At 49.9% G+C, this 19,027-nt stretch overlaps 5 protein-coding genes across 5 annotated transcripts; 1 reads left to right on the forward strand and 4 right to left on the reverse strand.

The window, feature by feature from the left end:
* Positions 1-300: 300 nt before the first annotated feature.
* On the reverse strand, positions 301-3,808 carry BKA67DRAFT_266923 (3'5'-cyclic nucleotide phosphodiesterase). The gene is made up of 3 exons (XM_046095854.1): positions 3,514-3,808; positions 2,549-3,409; positions 301-2,454 (listed from the first exon to the last, which is right to left on the reverse strand). The coding sequence occupies exons 1-3, from the start codon at positions 3,671-3,673 to the stop codon at positions 773-775; spliced, it is 2,703 nt and encodes a 900-aa protein (XP_045958256.1). The 5' UTR covers positions 3,674-3,808; the 3' UTR covers positions 301-772.
* A 2,270-nt stretch (positions 3,809-6,078) lies between these two features.
* On the reverse strand, positions 6,079-6,548 carry BKA67DRAFT_267001 (uncharacterized protein). The gene has a single exon (XM_046095855.1). The coding sequence runs from the start codon at positions 6,422-6,424 to the stop codon at positions 6,182-6,184; it is 243 nt and encodes an 80-aa protein (XP_045958257.1). The 5' UTR covers positions 6,425-6,548; the 3' UTR covers positions 6,079-6,181.
* Positions 6,549-10,861: 4,313 nt separating this feature from the next.
* On the forward strand, positions 10,862-12,091 carry BKA67DRAFT_645785 (uncharacterized protein). The gene is made up of 3 exons (XM_046105891.1): positions 10,862-11,210; positions 11,247-11,395; positions 11,432-12,091. Exons 1-3 carry the CDS (start codon positions 11,080-11,082, stop codon positions 11,791-11,793), a joined length of 642 nt encoding a protein of 213 aa, XP_045958258.1. The 5' UTR covers positions 10,862-11,079; the 3' UTR covers positions 11,794-12,091.
* A 14-nt stretch (positions 12,092-12,105) lies between these two features.
* Positions 12,106-12,356, reverse strand: BKA67DRAFT_563883 (uncharacterized protein). The gene has a single exon (XM_046102683.1). It carries the CDS (start codon positions 12,340-12,342, stop codon positions 12,142-12,144), a length of 201 nt encoding a protein of 66 aa, XP_045958259.1. The 5' UTR covers positions 12,343-12,356; the 3' UTR covers positions 12,106-12,141.
* Positions 12,357-13,146: 790 nt separating this feature from the next.
* On the reverse strand, positions 13,147-17,902 carry BKA67DRAFT_592328 (uncharacterized protein; the record flags this gene model as incomplete). The annotated part of the gene is made up of 6 exons (XM_046104828.1): positions 13,147-13,688; positions 13,719-13,988; positions 14,039-14,753; positions 14,883-15,228; positions 15,282-15,523; positions 15,575-17,902. 6 exons carry the CDS (start codon positions 17,900-17,902, stop codon positions 13,147-13,149), a joined length of 4,443 nt encoding a protein of 1,480 aa, XP_045958260.1.
* Positions 17,903-19,027: the final 1,125 nt, after the last annotated feature.

The raw sequence follows: 19,027 nt of genomic DNA on the forward strand, positions 1-19,027 counted from the left end.
AAGATAGGATAATTGATAACTGATCCGAATGACACAAATTCTGGTCCTGCTAGTGGCTATGCCAAGGTTATAGTCTTGAGCTCCACCATGCGGAGCAAGGGTTCGTTTCGAAGCGGTGACGCTTATCATGCCTATACTAACAGGCATTTTACTAGTTACTGTAAGTGGGCTTATCTGTACCAGCAGAAATCCACCCGCTTCAACATGGTAGAAGGACATCTAGGCTCACTAGCCGAATGAAAGCACCTAATCGGGACAAACAATTGTGGCGTCTGGCGGTGCCTACTTAGCAAGCATGTAGACACCATTCACAAATAAGCCGTGCTTCGAGATCTTTGGTTGAGGCAATCAATGTTCTTCGTTTGATATTCGTCCTTAGCCTTCCAAGCCCTATGGTATCATCAACTCATGAATCACTAACTCCACCATCGTGGTATATATCCGCTGCTTGAAGCAGTACACCACGAGTGTCCATCTCTACTTGCTCTGCTGTTGTCTCTTTGACGCAAAATTAGATTTTCGTCGTCTCGCTCAAGGGTACAACATCCCAATCGTACAGAGCCTCCGAGAGAAATGTGGGTTCCCGCTAGCCATAATATACACTATATATGTATCAGCAAGCACATTCCGGCTTGCGAACTCATGGTTATCCCATAGTGGTTGATAACCTCCTGAGCAGTGATAATAGCACGCTCAATTGTTGAGTCTGTGCGTCACGTTAAAAAAATAAAAGTAGAAATGGGATTTGATATGTTGGCACTTTATGCATCTTTCAACCACCATTTTCGCCAGAAGGCGAATGATCTCGTTTGTCGCGCCTGAAAAGTTTCATCGCGGTCATCCTAAACCGACTAGGCTTCTTTCTCAACGACTTGTTAGAACTTGGCGACCTCCCGGATCTAGGTGAACCGTCTAGCTTGAGTGTGCTATCATTAGAGTGCTCCTCGTACGAACTGACAGGCTCCATGGGGGGCAATGGAATATCCAATTGATCCGGCTCTGGCGCCGTGACCATGGTGACGGGTACGCTACTAGAAGGACGCTCCACAGACTCCTGACTGATGATGCTAGTGCCTTGAGTGCTTGGAGATAGTGGCATCTTCCCCGTCGTGGCACTCGTTGCCTGAGACGCCCAGTCGCCCGAGTACGGTGCCGAATTGCTGCCATCGGTCGTTTCACTACAACGCTGCTTCCCATTATGACCAATCACCGTGTTCTCGCTGTCGTCTGCAATTGAGAAGGGGTCGCTGGCCGCAAACCGTGCGACATGATCAAACGCGTCGGAATCGCCATTGACTTCCTTGTACTCACCGGCGATGTTGGGAATCTGCTGTGGCTGCCCAGGAGGCGAAGAGGCGGCTTTCTTCATTTCGGCATGGTTCTGTGGCATTTCGATGGCCATCGGAATCGATGCATCTAGTGTTGTACCCGACGATGAATCCCTGGAATCTGGAGCAATGGCAGCTGTTTCCATTGAATGCGGTGACACAGACCCTTCCTGCAGAACGTTCCTTCTTTGCTCATCCATGGTAGGGAAGTCCACTATCGCCTTCTCAAAAAGAGCCTTGTTGCTCTCAAGTTCATCAACAGTGTACTGCATGCAGGGTAATATATCCGCAACTCCTTGGAAGAGCGGGATCGCGAACAAGTTCATAAATCCCAGCTGTGCCTTGGCAAGTGAGAGGAAATCTTTCTTCGGTTCGGCGATCAGCGAAGAAGTGATGCCAATTTCATTTTCCATAGACGCTTGTCGTGAGAATTCGTCGCAGAGGATGTGCATCCATTTTAACGCTGCATCGTATCTTCGTGCCTGTAAATCAATCAGCAAACGGTTTGATATGATGTACTGCATTTGACTTACGACGTTGCTGATGTCAGCACATTTGATCAGCAGTGCGCATATCAGGGCTGTCTCAACCTCGATAGCTTTGCCACTCCAGTCATCGGTAGAATTATTCTCTTCCAGCTTTTTCTGCAGGATGGCCAGTTTGCCCATATAATCAAAATGTAGTCCCATGTCCGTCGCGAGAATCGAGCTAATCATGAGGTTCCTCATCTTTGTGTTCTCGAAAGCTCTGGGCCAGTATCTGCGCAGGATTTGTGAATAGGCAGCACAATGAAATGATTCTAACACGGATCGATCGTTGTAAAGCTGTGCCAACGGGGCATTAAGGGTAACTAAAAAGCCATTGTTTACTCCCGGATGGCCTACATCATGGCCGATAGCACTGATTAGCAGGGTTAAGGCGTCGAATGGCTTCATCAGAGCCCCCATGGGAGTCTTGGCATGTGTGACATGATCGCCTGCGTCAACTGGATAAGGCGGCAAGGCCCCCATATTCAAGAGGAAACTGAACGTTGCTTGAAGCACATCTACTGCGTGGCGGAAGTTGTGATATGGAACGAATGTGTTGTAAGCAGCGCGGCATGAGACCAGGAACTTGGTCAATTGATCTGGTTTTTGTCAGTCAAAAGTGCCTATGCGGGAAAGCGCATCAAGTTAAATAACAAATCACGCAACGCGTTGCGCCATTCCACCGCCACTTACTTGTTGGTATCCGCCACGGTTCCAGTTCGGGCATGGCCAAGGCATGCTTGAAGATGAGACTCGCAGCGATGAGCAGCTGATCGTCGTTAAATTCGTGAGCACAGAAGTGCCATTTCCCAATGGCCTCGGTAATACCCGCCTTCTGCTCTGAGGACACAGATATCCTGACGCTTCCAATCAACACATCACTATCATCTCCCGATCGGCAGATGCCGCCCATAAGACTCGACACCATGGCTTCGCGAAGATATGCGAAAGGCTGCTCGTCGTTGACGCCGACCCACGAGCGTTTGCGGCCTCGCCTGATCTCCAATAAAGCCTGCTGTTCCCTCAGAGCCTCCTTATGCGCTCGGTAAGCATGGACCTCAAGCGTTGTCAACGCTTTCACATGTATAGGACTAGCTAGCACATCGACGGCACCTGAGTCGAGACATTTCCTCAGGAGTGCCCTGCTAGTCATGGATTTCCCGGTCGGGTCGACCTCTTGATTTAGATATTCAGTGTATTGGGCCTGGTTGAATTGGCCGTCTGAGCCATCGAGTCGGGGTGAGCCCTGCAGCAGAGGAAAAGTGACAACCGGAATGGGCACGACCAGCTTGGTCAGATTTCGTGAGTGTGTCTCATATACAAGCTTCTCCAGCAAGCGCAAACCATATATGCCATTGTCAGAAGTATCTTGTGTCGCATTAGATGAGCCTCTCGAGTGAGGCGACGGGTCCCTTGACGCATCGTCGGATTCTGCGTTCGGGTCATTCCGAGGCGTTTCAATGAGTACGAGCGTCGGCTTGAGCTCAATACTGGAAGTGTCGTGCAAATTAAGTAGTCTCTCGACACAGGCGGCACCAGTGGCAGAAACATGGACTAAGTAAAGCAATTCTCCATCAGCAGTCATTCATATTTGTTCGCAGCACACCACGGCCTTGTCCTGTCTCGCGGTGTGAATAAGCAGGTGTCTATGAACATACCCTCGCCGAAAGCATTTATGAGCAGTGAAAGATTCGCTCGAAGCTCGCCGGACTCGCCTAGTGTTGCGTCCAAATCTGATGTCGTCGAAGCCGTCGTTAGCTTTGTGGTGTTGCGCACGTTACGATCAACATAGATGACGTTGCACTTGGCGTTGTCCATGGTAGAGAAGAGTTGGCAACCAGTCCTACGACTAGTGCACTTTCGCTAACAAAGCGGTTGCAGATGATTGCCCTCGGATGTATGTGGCTCTCAGTCGTCGTGAAGGCAGTGTCGGATTGGGCAGACAAGAGTCTGGTAGAGAATGTCGTCGACCATTCGTTCGTTATTTGGCCCATGCAGCTGAAGTGTCTGCTCGACGGGTCAGACGACTCGTTCCAGTCTGTCAAGCGAAGCAGCAAAGAAAGTGTCGCAAGGGCGGCGACTGGGTGGCATGGAGCAGACGAACAGCGATAAGTGCCTGATTGAGGCTGGCGGTAGGAGAGTCAACCAAGGCTGCCAATGCTTCCCAGGATGGGGGCCTCAAAAACAAGTGGAAGATGCTATGTTATGCTACACATCAACAGGAGCTGGTGGCGGTGGTAATGGTGTCGCAATGGCGTTTTCGCAAGGTGGTGGGACTGTGGATTGTATATGACCAAGGGTTGGGATTGAATGAATGCGATCGCATGCTGTGGGTCGCAAATCGGCTACCTATAAGACAAGGAAATGGGCGACGTTGAGTCAATAAAAGCTGGGGCTTTCCAGGTTCAGTGCCTGACAGCCGCGATAAGTCGTCGATGTGTTGCGATGTGCTGCGCTGCGATGCGATGCAATGCGATGCGAGTGGCTGGGGAAACTATGAGGGTATTGAAACGGTGGTGATGGCGGAGGGAGGTACTATGAAATAGGTACTCTCTCTCTTTATCTGTGCAGTAGGTGCAGATGCAGGCGCCGGTGCAAGGTGCCTCGGCGCAATTATCAGAGCAGAGCAGAGGAGGGGAGAGCAGAGCAGAGCAAAGGAATGTGGACGGATGCGAATGTCTGTGGGATAGCAAATTGGCGTCCTAGTAATTGGAGCAATTGTATAGCTCTAGGGTAATAGTGATAAGAAAAAGGAGAAGATTTTGGTGGTCGTGTATATTTCATTCAATGTGTACGTCTTAGAAATGCAGGCAATCGACCTCGATTTGGCCCGCGATTGGGGTCTTTTGAGGATCAAATGTCAATGCAAGCGAGAAAGAGAAATGGAAGGGCAAGAGGAGGAAGTGAACGAACAACCGCAAAACAAGCCCGCAGGCCAAGCGCCAAAGTCTTTTGAAAGTACAAGCCCCAAGGGTTTTGGTCTGTGGTCTTTGATCTCTCTGGTCTCTGGTCTCTGGTCTTTTGTCTTTGGTTCTAGAAGGGGAGGAGGGGGGGGGGGCAAAGATGGGGGGTGGGTAGCAGGGTGTAGGTCGGGTTCTGGGTGTTCAGGGCGGTTTCGCAGCACTTGATTGGGGCATGGGACGGGTCTCTAGTGCCACGGCAGACTGGGACAAGTGTTGCACAACGCCTGCAAGTACGCTGTAACACTGATACAAATGGCCGGGGTCATCCTGCAGTAAGAGCGCCAAAAGTGGATCAACATTGACCTGCCGGCGCACTTTCATCAGACAGACCAGCAACCCGTTGTTTCTCTCTGAATGCTATTGAATTCTTTTTCTTTATTTTCTTTTTCTATTTATGCCTTCTGCCTTCTGCCTTCTGCCTTTTCCTCTTCCCCTTCCCCGTTTCCTTCGTAACTTGCTCCTATCAGAGACCCTTTCTGCGTCGCGCACTCCCCCGTATTTGTTAGCCCGGACACGGAGACTCTAGGATTAGCCCGAGGCTGGAATTCCGGTACCGAGTACTTGCGTGCATGCTTGCTTCTTGTTCAACCCGTGGACCGCTAAACGTACCATCACACAGTACTATCTCTCCTATTTCCCAGGGAAGGAAGGCAGCGGGTATGTTCCGTAGATTAGTCTGCCATGCTATCGGAAAAACTAGTACGTATAGACAGAATTCGGAAGTCATAATCGCGGCACCAAAACAACAAAACAAGTACAAGCCCTGCTTCCAGCTGTTAGTGACGGGCCCAGTAAGCCTTACTTCCACTCGGGCACCAGCGCTCTACTTCCTTCGTGTGCCATCCCTCGTCCTGCCTAGGGCCTCGTTGTTCTCGCCCAGTTTGTTTTAACGAGAGCCCTGAGGCACTGGCAACAAGGCTAGAGATCTCTCGATACAGTACAACTCCAGCAACCATCACTGGCAAACGACAATTCAACGTCAGCTATCGATCGCCAATCACTCAATTGGCCACGGATCCCCTGCAGGTGGGGTCGCACGACCATGCGGTGCACTTGCATTACCCGGCCTCGTAGGCTTCTGGCCGCCTTCTAGAAAAACTTGTGGAAGCGTAGAAAACACGAAGAAGGTATTTTGTGGATCGGCCAGTCCACTTAGCTTGGATCTTGAAATAACACTAACCACTAGACTGAACTCTCATACTTGAATCCACACAACCTACACGCCCTCGATCGAATCGGACTCATGAATCGCGTGTGCCAGTCAAATGGACCGTCAGATGGCGTCACAAACCAGGCGGACCACCATCAAAATGTTTATCCATGATTGTGACTAAAACAATACAGTTTTATGAGCCGCACGCCTTCAATTCTTTTTATTCCAATTTGTCCTGTAATGGTGTTCAAAGTTGCTAGCCGAAATCCTAGTAACGTCTGGGACGTTATAGTCAAAGCCCATTTGTGGCACTGGCACTCTTCCAAACTTGATTATGTGCATCAAGCAATCAAGTGGTTTTTCCTTTTCTTTCTTTCTTCCTTTCTTTCTTTCCTTTTTGCCCCCTACAAAGTATGAGAAAGAGAGAAGCAAGACAAAACGATTGAAGGACATCGTCAGGAAGATCTTCTATCAATTTACCAATTCAAGGGGCATGTTGTGATCCATCGGGTTTAGGTTGCAGGAATGCTTCTAGAAAACGCTCCCTCTCGGCACCCAAATCTCCACAATTGCTCATCTTTGCCTTTTTGGCTTCTCGATAAGATATCACCAAGCATGACAGGGCATTCCTATTGCCTTGCTGAGATCATAACGTCGCACACCGTGCTTGCGCGTCGCCATGAGGACAATCTGGATTGTGGCTATGTTTTACCGGCCGACGATCTCCATCTACTATCTACGAAGCGAGTGGGCCTTGTTAGTTGACAGGGCAAATGCGGAGGTCTCGGATGATGCTTCCCACGGTGAATGAATTGGACCATGTTAAGAGGCAAGACCGAGCGAACGGGCCAGAGCCTATGTAGAGCTCCCCTGGCTCCTTCCAGAACAGCTTGTAAACGGTAGTGTTTACCTACAACACCATTTGGAAGCATTTCCTTTCTCGGCAGTCATCTTCAAGGCACAGGACAAGACTGGGGTGCTCCTCGCCAATCGCTGGGCAAATCCTCTTTCACATCTTCATCCACATCTAGGATTAAGCATGCTGATGTCGATCCTTCGGCATCCCCATTGACTCTACGACAAGCATCTCAAGCCTTCACAATCTCAATCATAAGCCCTATTATTAGAGCGTTCAATGTGCCCACACGAGTGCCCAGTACTTATCTGTTCATTATTCAAGGACAGGCAAGCATTAAACCTTGAAACATATCTTTACCCCTCCAGCTTTGACCTTCCGTTTCCAGCAATCCTTTCGCCGAGCCACGCAGCCCCATCAAGGTTCTTTCTCACTGACCAACATGCCCTATAGTGTCTTCTACGGTTCTCGGTATACTATGGCGCAGCCAATTGCATTCATGGGTATTCGTCCAACTTCGACCGATTGCTTGTTGCTAAGACCTGCGCCGTGTCGCACAACAGACGACTCACCTCAAGCGGGTAAGACGAGACCCTGCAGAAAGGATCGAGCATATGAGCGTCTGCTTGGCCACGTGCTGCAAAATCTCCGCTTAATCTGTTGTGCTAGGTATCAGGTAATCGTCAGCTGATAGTATACGATCCTTTCGCCTTCTCATTCAAGAGAACAACTATGATCTTCTCTGGCATTGAAATACAAGGCAGCGATATGCTCTCCAGGGCAAGCGATAACCACCGTTCCCCAAATTGCATGATGGTTTTTTCTGTACAAGCCTGATCGTGCATGTGCACAAGCGAGAGTTCGAGAATCGGTTCACGGTCTTCACCTTGCCTAAATACATACAATGATGGACCTGCGACATGTCATTGACGAGAGAAATAAGGCCCAAGCGTATTTACACAAACTAAAAAACGTATCTGTTTCCAATATAACTAAAATTACTAGATTCATCAAACAATCGTTAAATTCTTCTTTCATCTTTTCTTATGAAGAAGAAAGGGTTTTTTTTTTTTTTTTTTAAATAAAAAAAATAAAAACCTGGAGACGAGAGTAAGGCTGAGATTCAAGGTATAGAATTTGGTGTAGTGCATGTAGCTACACAAATCTGGGGAGATTGTACCTTTGTGAGGCACTGGCGAGTATAGGTGGGATCTTAGTTTGCCTGTATGTTATAGTAAGATTCGACTTAATGGTAAGCTGCAAGTCGATCGTCTCAATCTGTTTTCGTCGATCTGCAGAAAACACCTATAGATTAGACTAAGTTTAGTGGTACCAATGTCTCCTCTTTGAACAGCATGATTGTACAGGATGCAACTAGACTAACCGCGACTTTGAATCTCAGTGATGCATGCACACTCACAGACGCTAGTGTCAGAGACGCATGATGATTAAGGGCGTTTCCTAACTTCAACCTTCAAACACCAATTATTGCTAACGCACTTTACGACTTTCGCCCCTGATCATCGCCGTCATCGTCTGAGTCGCCCAAGTACGATGCAATATGTGAGGGATTTGCTACGAAACATGCGTGCACGTCATCAAACACCGGAATTCGCGATCTCATGCAGAAGGCATTTCTGGGGTCCCGTTTGCCCCAGCTCCAGACCCCCCGACTGCAGAAGTCCATATGCCCTGCACACCACCCCGACATGCATCACCTAATTATCGCCTCTAGAGCGAGTATCTTGCCCTCTTTTGACTTTTGATTACTTCCAGCCGCGCTAGATGTAAGCCCTTCAGCCAGCCACTAAACCACTCGCGGCCGAATCCGATTGCGCGATAGCTCCGTCTCCTCCCAATTGAGATGGTCCACCGGATTTCTTATCTTTGAGTAGCTAGGGTACCCATCACCACAGCGAAACTGTCACTCTCTATCTGAATCCCCAGATAGAGGGCAAAGAGGGCTACCGCGGCTGAATATTAGAGCACAATCTCTTACAAGGATGTAGTGACGCCTTTACGCTCGAATTGTTCACATACATTACATCTGAACGCCTGGATTTTGTTCTCCCCAACCCTCAGGAGTCACATATCGCACGTGCTCGCAAGAATCCCTTACGTCCAATTCTTCTTCATCCACGTCACGTACCTGCAGTGCTTCCGGAAAGAACGAGATGAAGGGACCAGCTACTTTTGCTGCCAGATGACGAGCTTCTAGGAAAATAATTCATAAAGAAGCCCCATTCGCCAGCAGTATGCCCCGGCCCCGTCCTTTGAAGAGTCTTGTTCCCGGCGCCAATATGTCATTGGCCCGGCATTCAACTGACACCATCGGCAAAAAGGTCCTGCTCAGGCTCGTCTCCGGACTCTCTAACCTTGAATTGACGGCATTCGTTGCCACCCAGGAATATTGCATACCCACTGTGACTCTGGCCCGGTACCGGCCAAGCAGGCTGGATCACCTTGTCAGTCTTGTCGTGTTTTGAGACGATATTTGTCCGAGAAGTCGGTCTCTAGTCTTCTCGATTGGCTGTACTGTGAACCCGATTCGAAGCACCTCCCAGTGTTGCTAACATATGGAATATCTGAAAAGAAGATTGTCGCATCTGCTTGTAAATTCATTCGTTCACGAAAGGACGGTAGCTAAACGATCAGTATTGTGATCGTTCAAGAGGCTACCGGGTTACTAAATCTAGCTTATCGCATCACAACTGTATGCGAACATGTTGTTCTGAAACCAAGGAGGCGGCGGCGGCCGCTGAGTAATATTATCAGACTGGTCACTTGCATATTCTAGTGCATAAAAGACCACCGATCGGAAGATCGCAGCTCAACGTGACACTCGAAGCCGGCATTTGCAGAGCGTGGCTCTGATGCGGCCTCATGCCCGCATCCCTCCATCTTGTAACATCAGTGCCGATCACCGATGGCCGAATCTCGTGAAACTATGGGGGAGCAATGGTTAATACCCTCACGTTGAATGCGCCAAGCTCCAAATGGCCCGAGACAAACGATCTTCCCAGAACACAAGAGGAAAGAGCATCTACCTAAATAGGCAGCTGGGTAAGGTAACCCGGCCCAAGGTGCGTTTTAGCTTAGTATGATCCTGTATTTCCTAATCCGGAAAATCCATTGCAGCTTCTGAGACAGCTTATTGGTTTAGACGGAGCTCTTTATTCCCTTGTGTCAAATTCAATATCTTCATCTTTAGCGTCAACTTGCAAAGTCGGTGAGTGAGCTCTCGTGACCAGATTTCTGGTTGTAAGTATTGCCTGAACTGCGCATGGCTATGTTAGGGAAGGACATGGTCAGTGCCGTGTATAGACTGTCGTATACGCAACTGGGAGATCATAGGAACCGTTGCTAGCATAGCCATACGTATGTGCTAGGTCAAGCAGTTCATATTTGTCTGTGCCTGAACAAGGCCATTGCAGTTTAGCAGGTCACAGTAAAAACAATCTCCTATAATTAATGTTCATCAACCTGCACAAATCGTACGTGTCAAACATGAATTCGGCAGTGAAATAGAAACAAAAGATAGAGCCACACTCTAGAAGTGACTGGACGGTACAGCATCGCATCAATCAAGTTCTCTATTTCCTCGACCCATCTCCATCACCGACAGGCAGGCAGGCGTGGATGAGCAGATGCATGGCTTGCTACCTTTGTCGAGGCGCTCTAGTCACTCGTTTACATCACCAGTTCGGGTATCTGCTTATCCTAGTTGGTCGGAAGTACCAGTGACGGATACGCGGTTGCTAATATATGGGACACTTAGTGAATCTTTGGACAAATACACTTCACGCGAGAAGTTAAGGAGTAGGTGAGTCTCGGTAGTCAGTGAGCGGAGACTTTATACACTGATGTCGTCTCGATAGAGAAACAAATAAACAAAGGGTATAATTGATATCTTAATTATAGAACTCACTATAAGCATGTTATAATGGTATTAAAAATATAAGCCGTATTTCTTTTTCTTTTTTGTTAACAATATTATTTATTAAGATTTTAAATTAAACGATTAATGAAAAACAATCAGAAACTCTCCAGAACGTAATTGTTCCATACCCGCCTTCAGCGCCGTCGGAGAAGTCTTCCTCGGCAAGTACTCCCTCACTCACACTGAATTGACTCCACGGATGATACCGTATTTGTACAAAGACGATCGGAAGAAGCGCCAGCCGCTGTCAGGACATTCGAATTCGAGCTTTCTAATGATAGGTTCTGTTAACCCTCGCTTGCACCTTCACGTATGCCGAGAACCCCTACCACCCCCAGAGCCTGCACCATGTGGAAGTCATGGAGCACAGGGGCAATCATTTTCCTATGGAACCCGGCAATGCTCCGCGGGAGCTTGATACCTAGGCATCAAACCAGCAAAGGGTAAGTTGCAATCCCACCTACTATGGTGCAACCTAGGTGGCACCTACATCTACCAAGGATGGATGACACACACGGACAGTGGACTGTGGGCGAGAAGGCGGCGGCAAGCGGGTGGAGCCATGGGTGGTTACTGCACAGAACCGCACACATCACGTCGCCGGCTCATGTCACGGTTCAGCGTACATGTGTGTATGAAAGCGGCAGGCGCTGAGGGGAAGAAGGGGGCGTATCACCGCCAGAGGGGCCTCTTCTGGTGGCTTCTGCAATTTTCGGTAGCTACACGAACCAAACCAAAAAGGCCGGGCACACAAACCCAAAGGCCAGGGGACCCGAAGGGGAGGGGAACCTCCTAGCTATCTGTTGCTGTCTGTTACAAGCCCTTTTCTCCCACCCTTTCTGTGCGTTTCCGGATCTGACGACTTTCGTCTACGGTCTTGAAGCTCTGCAGAAGAAGCTCGTTGGGCTGGCTAAAATGCTGAGGATGGGCTTTCCAAAGCTTCCGGGAGCTACACAAACATCTGCCATCACGCCCACAGCAGCAGCAGCGGCGGCGGCGGCAGCACGAGGTCAAGCCACTGTGTAGAAAAGGTGCATATGCCAGCCACTGACTCATGGTCCATGCACACAAAGATACCGAACGAAGCACTCGCACGCCCCATATCTGGGTGAACCCTCGCCTAAGTGGTAACAGTATTTGGACACAAGAGGTGGCTTCCTGTCTGGTACCACTTATCCTGTATAGACAGATACTCCATCTCATTTTGGATTATTGTTATTATATGGCTATTTGATATTGATTTGCTGGAATCCCACCCACGCTCTACTGGAGCCCCCATCATATCACTCGAGTTTCCAGCATAGGTACTTCTTTTATATGCGATTGTGGGATTTTGTGGATAATTTAAGACAACACGTCCCCTAACCTACATAGTTAGTATGTTGACTGCGGTGTCCTGCTCGCAGCACGGTCCGCGGGATTAATCTCATGCATCCGGTGCAGTGTGCTAGTATTGGCATTTGTCAATACCGGCAATCGGCTGCCGAGCATGGAGGCCGTGCAGAATTCAGGTGCGGCAGAGAGGCAGAGGATTACCGATGGGGCTGAAAGAGGCAAGTAACATATGCAATTCATGTATTCATCCTTCTATGTTTGGCTGCCAGAACAACCATACGGCCCTGATCATTCAATCAATCAGGCCATGCCACCTCACGCCGTGCAATCAATGCGTGCTGGAATGCTATGATCTTGACCCCGAATGTAATGCTACTCCGACAAATTCTATGTATCCCCCTTCTCTTCACACCCCCGGGAACGATGTTTAGCTCTGCAGGTTGTGCGCCTTGACCATTTACGTGGAATTTTCACTTTTACTCTTTTCTTTGGCTGCCTTTTTTTAAATATGTTCCTTCCGCTGTGCCCCAGTCCTTCGCTACTGGTTCTTCCACGCCTTATGGTACCATTGCCAATGCGATTGCTGGGAGGTCTTTCTTTATCGATGGAGTACCGAATTTTCTACCCTTGGGCAATTTCTGTCTCTTTGCCATGAAGCAAAAAGCCATATCCATAGGTGGTATATAAAGTTCTCGTAACTCGTACAGAATATGTCCACGTGAATGTAAACAACTTCCCAGGGAGTTGTCTAGAACTTATCCGTAGGATTACGTACAGCCTCTTGATGAGTCGCTAGCCTTTGAAAATTGCCCCTGCACACTATCGGATGTTTAACCCAAACTGCGTATCGGATTTATACATCAACATCTCGAACTGCATCTCAGTGTCTAAGTCCGAGTCTGGTGCGGCGAGCATGGGACAAGGAGACACGGGGCTCGGAGGTTGCTGTTGCTGCATCACACCTAGAGCCTCGCGAGTAATGTCGGATAAGCTTGGCGTGACCGGCTCTGTAGAAATTTGAGTTATGGCAGTTGCGCTGGGGTCCTACACCTGCTTGCCCTTCTCTTCTTCGTCCTCAAGACGAATTTCAACAGCCTCATCAGACTTCTGATCCTCGCCCTTATCAACGACTTCGTGTACACTCTGCTTAGCATTCCAGAACTGAGACATGTCGTCCCGTGAAATCTCTCCTCTGTAGTCAGGTGGTGGGACTCCTTCACCATACGCTGGCGGATCAGAAGGTTTGTTTAATTCGATTTGATTCAAACCGGGGACATTATCCATATCCGTGTCCGGATCAAGACCACCTTGTGGACTGAAGACTTCGTCGCCGGAGGAATCATGCTGTGCTTCATCGGTTGCTGCGCCGGAACCCGGAGGACTACCAGGCACTCCGTTACCCTGTGCCATATTCTGGGCAGTCAACATGTTGAAATCCCACGTCTGCTGATAGGCATTAGTGGCGGTATGCGTAGGATTCTCAGTCATGTCGATGCCTTCATCTTCTTCAATGCTCCGGCGGAGTGTCTGATTGCCCTCACTGTAAGTCGCGCTGGTCAAGTGCGCCATCCCATCATCGCTGCTCGCTTCGTAGGTCTTGGAACCAATGGACCTACCACCACGTGCTCCTTGTTGACGATGGTGAGTAGCTTCTGGCCCTTGCTCCTGGAATGCGCTCGACGACCCAGTTGGGGAGGAGCCCTCGTCGAGTCGCCGCCCTTCCCCCGCGTCGGCAATATTCTCGTCGTAATCAGGGTTGTCGTACACCTCGACGCACTCCTGAAGGATCGGGCCTCCGAGAGGTACATCTGAGCGCCGACGGTAGAAAAGCAGGTATGCTGAGGTATCCACAATCTTCTCCGGGCTTGCCTTGGACACGGAAGAGTCTATTATCATGTCAGACGTGACCCGAAAAGGATAGATACAATCGACTTACCGTTGTAGGAGTACCATTGGCCATCAACAAAGTTCTTGGCATGAGCAGTGTAATGGCCTCCTCCCAAGCCTCCCCAATGACAGTCGACACCGATCAGATCGTATACCTCAGTTTTGCCTGTTTCCTTTTGCAACACGCGCTTAGTAAGATCCAGTCCCTCAATGGGAAAGTCAACCAGTATGTCGAGCTTCTCCCTTCTCCATCCGCTAGAGCTAAATCTCTTGAGATGCATGACTAAGATGTCAGGTGTCTTCCATAAGTCGAACTTCTTGGATGCTCGCTGATGTTGCTTGCAACGAGGACAGTACCACGTGTCGTTTTCAGACAGCACCTCTTCGCGCTCGAATTCGTCAAGACAGTCTTCTAGACTGACACCGTTCTTCTTTCGTCTGGCACGGAACTGAACAGCCTTGTCAAGCACTGGGTCAGGCATGGTCTCGCACGAGGCCCACGTTCCCATCAAATCGCCAAACAAGGCTTCATAAGCCTTTTCGCTCCAGTCAACAACAATCGCCTCCCGAAGACGAATGAGCGGTCCCCCATCGATGCCAGAGTCCACAGTCTCTGTCGGCGAATTGGCCTCGATGCGTTCTTTGTGCACTTGCTGTTTCCTGGCCGCCGCCACCGCTTGTCTTTGGGCTCGTTTGTTGCCCTTCTTTCCGTACTTCTTATGCGGCTTCATCTTTTTCTGTCCGTTAGGCGGCTTTGTGTTGAGCTTTGAGGTCTTAGGTCTGTGTGCGATCTGGTTATCTGTTAGTGAAGATCTACTTCGTTGTCGCGGTATCGTCACTTGACGGAGATCACGTTTTGTCCATCCGCCGGAATGAGCCTGGACTGGCCATACCTTAACAACAGGGGCTTCGTCTTCTTCGCTTTCTTCCTCTTCCGTCATCCGCGTTGAGGGCATATCTGCGCTTGGCTGTGACAACTCATCCAAGCTGTCTTCGTCATTCGACGCTGTGCCGTTGGTTTCACTTTCGGCGCCATCGTCTGAGCCAGTGGTGTCAGGTGCTCTTGATGAAAGAGTCGGGTATTCCGTCGACTCGTTCAGCGTATTGAATCCGCTGACCAGTAAGGAGCCGCCTTCTTGGAAGTAGCACAGCTCGAAAATGTTCTGAAGCTTCGCAGGCAAGTACTCCTTAGGATCCACCCACAACGGTGGCGTTTGATTGAAGTTGTGTCCAACGGGACTGTCTAGAGTGTTAGGTGCAAACAAGAAGCAATCTTAGCTGAGGAAACGTACGGGTTGGTATCCCCACCAGGGGTTGATTTAGAGTCGCCGACATCTCTCATGGTGATATCAATCATATCATCTTCACCCTGTACAGATTGCGCAACAACCTTACCTTCGCTAGAACTAGAGTCGTTGGCAAACTCTGTCGAGTCTGATGAATCAGTATCATCTCGGCGAGCGAAGAATTCATGCTTGGTCAAGGTCGCAACTTTTTGCAAGATTTTGCGACGAATGACATCCTCGTTACGAGACTGTAGATCGCATTAGCAAGTTAAATAATTATGTATAAAGAGAGCGCTTACCTCGTCCGGGTTGACCACGATGAAGTGGGGCGCAAGAGTTATTTGCCGCCGTTTGCCACCATATGGAGTGTCTGCAGTCACTCGATGCATGACCGGGACAAGCATAGCATCATAGACTTCGGCACCGGGGTCTTCGGCTTCCTCAAGGAGGGAACGACGGCCTTTCGTACCGGCCTCAAACTTTCTCGACTCTGCCGAATTCCAGTTTGTTGGTGCAGCTTCCAACTCATAGAACCAGCCATTGTCGTTGTTGCCGATTTCTTCGGAAGCACACGCACCATTGGCGTATTGCTTGTAGAATTTGTTCTTCCACTCTTCACCGCCATGAATACGTTCGACGGGAACGCCGGTTCGGCTACTGATGAATTCCTTCAACTTCTTGATGGAAGAGGACTTGTCTAACTCAACCCGGATGTCGATAGGTTTATCGTTGAGAGGGAAGAATTTGATGGTGTGTGACCACTTGTTCTCAATTGGCATAGGTAGAGTCAGGCTGTTGAAGGGGTCAAAGGTGATGCTAATCTTCCCACAGCTAGGGTCTGGGCATACCAAAGTCGACTTATAGAGACCGGTAAAGAGATCTGCGACAACAGAGTCATCTCGGCGCTTTGTTATGTCCCAGACCTGCTCTGCCATTTCACGAATAGCGTTTGGATCACCGATCATCTCGTCCGTAGAATCAGGCTTCTCGATGTATGGCTTCTTCTTCACGCGGCTGAGATCTTCCTGTAACCCGTCTAACAGAAACCCAACGAACTCCTGTGAATCTTGTTGGCCGTATCCAGAGAACGCAGGTGCATAACGGCCTAATGTACTCTTGAAATGCCGAGGAGTAACGGAGCTGGGCGGAGGTTCCTTGTAAATCTCCTTAAGTAATAAGGCATACGCTTGAGCTACGTCGCCATTGTGTCCCAGAACATTCTCACGATTGACCTCCTGCCTCCATTTTTCGGATAAAAAGTACTTGGTGAGCTCTTCAACACTGCGCACACATTGCAGTGCAGAGTTCATGTAACAAGTATTGCCGAGGTTGCTCAAGCCTGTGCACCCGATAGTCCTTCCGGATTTCTGTGTTCTGCCACGAGTTAGGGGTCCTGAGGGTGCGGGACTGGTTCTACCACTCCTAGTGGCACGGTTGACAACTAAACTAGTTGAACTGGCTCGCGTAGCTGGAAGGCTTACTGAGGCAGCTTGAGATGGAGTAAACGTAGAGACGAAGTTAGTGCCGGATATCTGCTCATCCAGGACGATAGCCTGGTCAGTAGACAAGCTCAATTTTTCCAAGGTCACGTGGCCATTGTAGTTCAGATCGACAGTAACGTCTCTAAAATCAACCTTTTCACGATCAGCAGGGTCATCCAGTGCGGTGAAGCTGGCGACATCGAGAAGCATGTGCGGCCATGAATCTTCGGGGCTGTCGGAATCTTGAGCCGGGGGTGACGCAGGTGGTGTCGGCGCCGGACCAGCAGCAGAGCCGCTAGCAGGCAGCTTGCGTGGCACCCTCCATACCCGAACTTTTTGGGACAAATCTATGTTGGCTTGTTGCTTGCATTGCGCAAGGAATGCTTTCCAGGTCGATGTGCGACTCCGGGCCAAACGCGGAGGTGGTGGCTGCGTGCTCTTCAGGATCTGCTTGATCGGCAGAGGACTGTGGGCCGACCAAAGACGATATATATTGAAAACGGGAGGATGCATCTCAAGCTGGACATTGTGGTCGAATTCATTTTCACTGGTTCTGTGTGCAACCCGCAGGATAGAAAATTGACCAGGGGCAAGGCCGGGCCATTGCATCACCAGGTCCCAAGCAGTGGCAGGGAACAAAGTATACTGCTCCAGTCCGATTCCAGGCTTCAGTCGGACGAACTTCCTCGTCAATACCGGGGCGGTCTTGCCGACACAAGGGTCGTCGAGCACTTCCCAAATGATGTCTGAGTTGTCAACTGGTCGGACAGATGCCGGATCTGGGAATGTGTCCTTCTTTGTACCCCTTGAACCGCCGATAACTGACTCAACCCATTTTCTCGACACCACATACGCCTCATCCCCATCTTCCAGTGGCCGTGAATCAAACTCCTCGCAAAATGTCCGTATCGACTTGATGTGCGCCTCGAGAGACTCTGGAGGCTGTGGAACAGCGTTTTCTGACTGAGAGTCCTCGGTAACCGCAGCCGGGGGGGTATCTGATGCGGTCTCGGGCGGTGCTGTGATCATGTCCACGTCTTCACTGGCGTTGTCCTCCTCCTTTACGGCCGTCTCCGGATCCATGCTGGATGCCCTGCGCTTCAGAGGCGACGAAGCCCGCTCTGGGAAATCTGCTGCACCACCCATGATGGCCCTGTGAAATGCGGGCTTGATGGCAAGGGGAGACGAGCCTCGCACGCTGTTGTTAGCTGGAGGACTGTCTCCGCCGGAAGAATGGCTGGCTACGGAATTGGCGTACTCGGGCAAGAGGTGTGGCGGGAGACTGGACGCTGGCGGAACCGAGTCCCCGCGGGGTGAGGGTGCAAATGTGGCCTCGGTGAAGGAGAAGTTGGCACTATCGTCGATTTCGAGGGAGGGTATGGGAGAGTCTGGTGAGGGGCTGTCGGCTTGTGGCTCTCTGGGTGAACGCCTAATCTTCTTCCTCTTTGGGTAAGACGTTTTGGCGACGAGCTGCGGAGAGCAGCTCTGTTGTCAGATTGTGGGGGACTAAATCGAGCCTGTGATGCCGCCTTTTGGTGTTGAGGCGTGGGTTCCAGTGAAAGCCGGAGGATTGTAAAACTCGCCGATGTGTGGATGGTGGATGGTGAATGGCGGACGGTGTATGGTGGGGGGGTGAGGTTACAGCTCTGCTCGAGTAAGGTACATCAGGGCCTGGGCTGGCGTAAGTAGGTTAGGTGTGGGCGCCGTTAATTATTGGTCACCCCGCCACACTCCATACATTAACCTTGACTGTAGGTACCAAATATCTGAGCCGGACACGGCGTCATAAGTAAGTAACGCAGGTGTCCGATTCCAATTCTGCTCAAAAGAGACTGCTGGAACTGGTGGCTGTGACAAAGTCAGTATTACATGAACGGACAGGGGCACTAATGCTTCTAGAATACTGTGGTAGAACAGGTGTCATACGCTTGCGCGTTCCCAAGCTTTGACTTTTGCAAGTTGCTGTAAGTGCAGCTTCTGGTCTTGTGCATGGGACCGGCATGCATTCCTCAAGGGCAGAGAAAGAAGCGCCCCAAGATTTACAAGTACAGCAGGTACTGTGCGGGACCAATAGCAGTAGCAAGAGTAACAGCACTTACCAAGAACACGGCTCGCCGATGGGTAGTAGGTGACCTCTCTGTCGTCAATTAAGACGCGTCGCAAAATCTAGAGCAGGCAGAAAGTCGTCGTGTCAAGGAGTCTCTCCGGGTCAGCCGTTCCAGAGGCATGGACTTATTTTTTTTTTTTCTTTTGGGTCAGCGGTGTCACTGC

This window comes from Truncatella angustata (genome assembly GCF_020726525.1).
Source record: "Truncatella angustata strain MPI-SDFR-AT-0073 chromosome Unknown BKA67scaffold_4, whole genome shotgun sequence".
Lineage (NCBI taxonomy): Eukaryota > Fungi > Ascomycota > Sordariomycetes > Amphisphaeriales > Sporocadaceae > Truncatella > Truncatella angustata.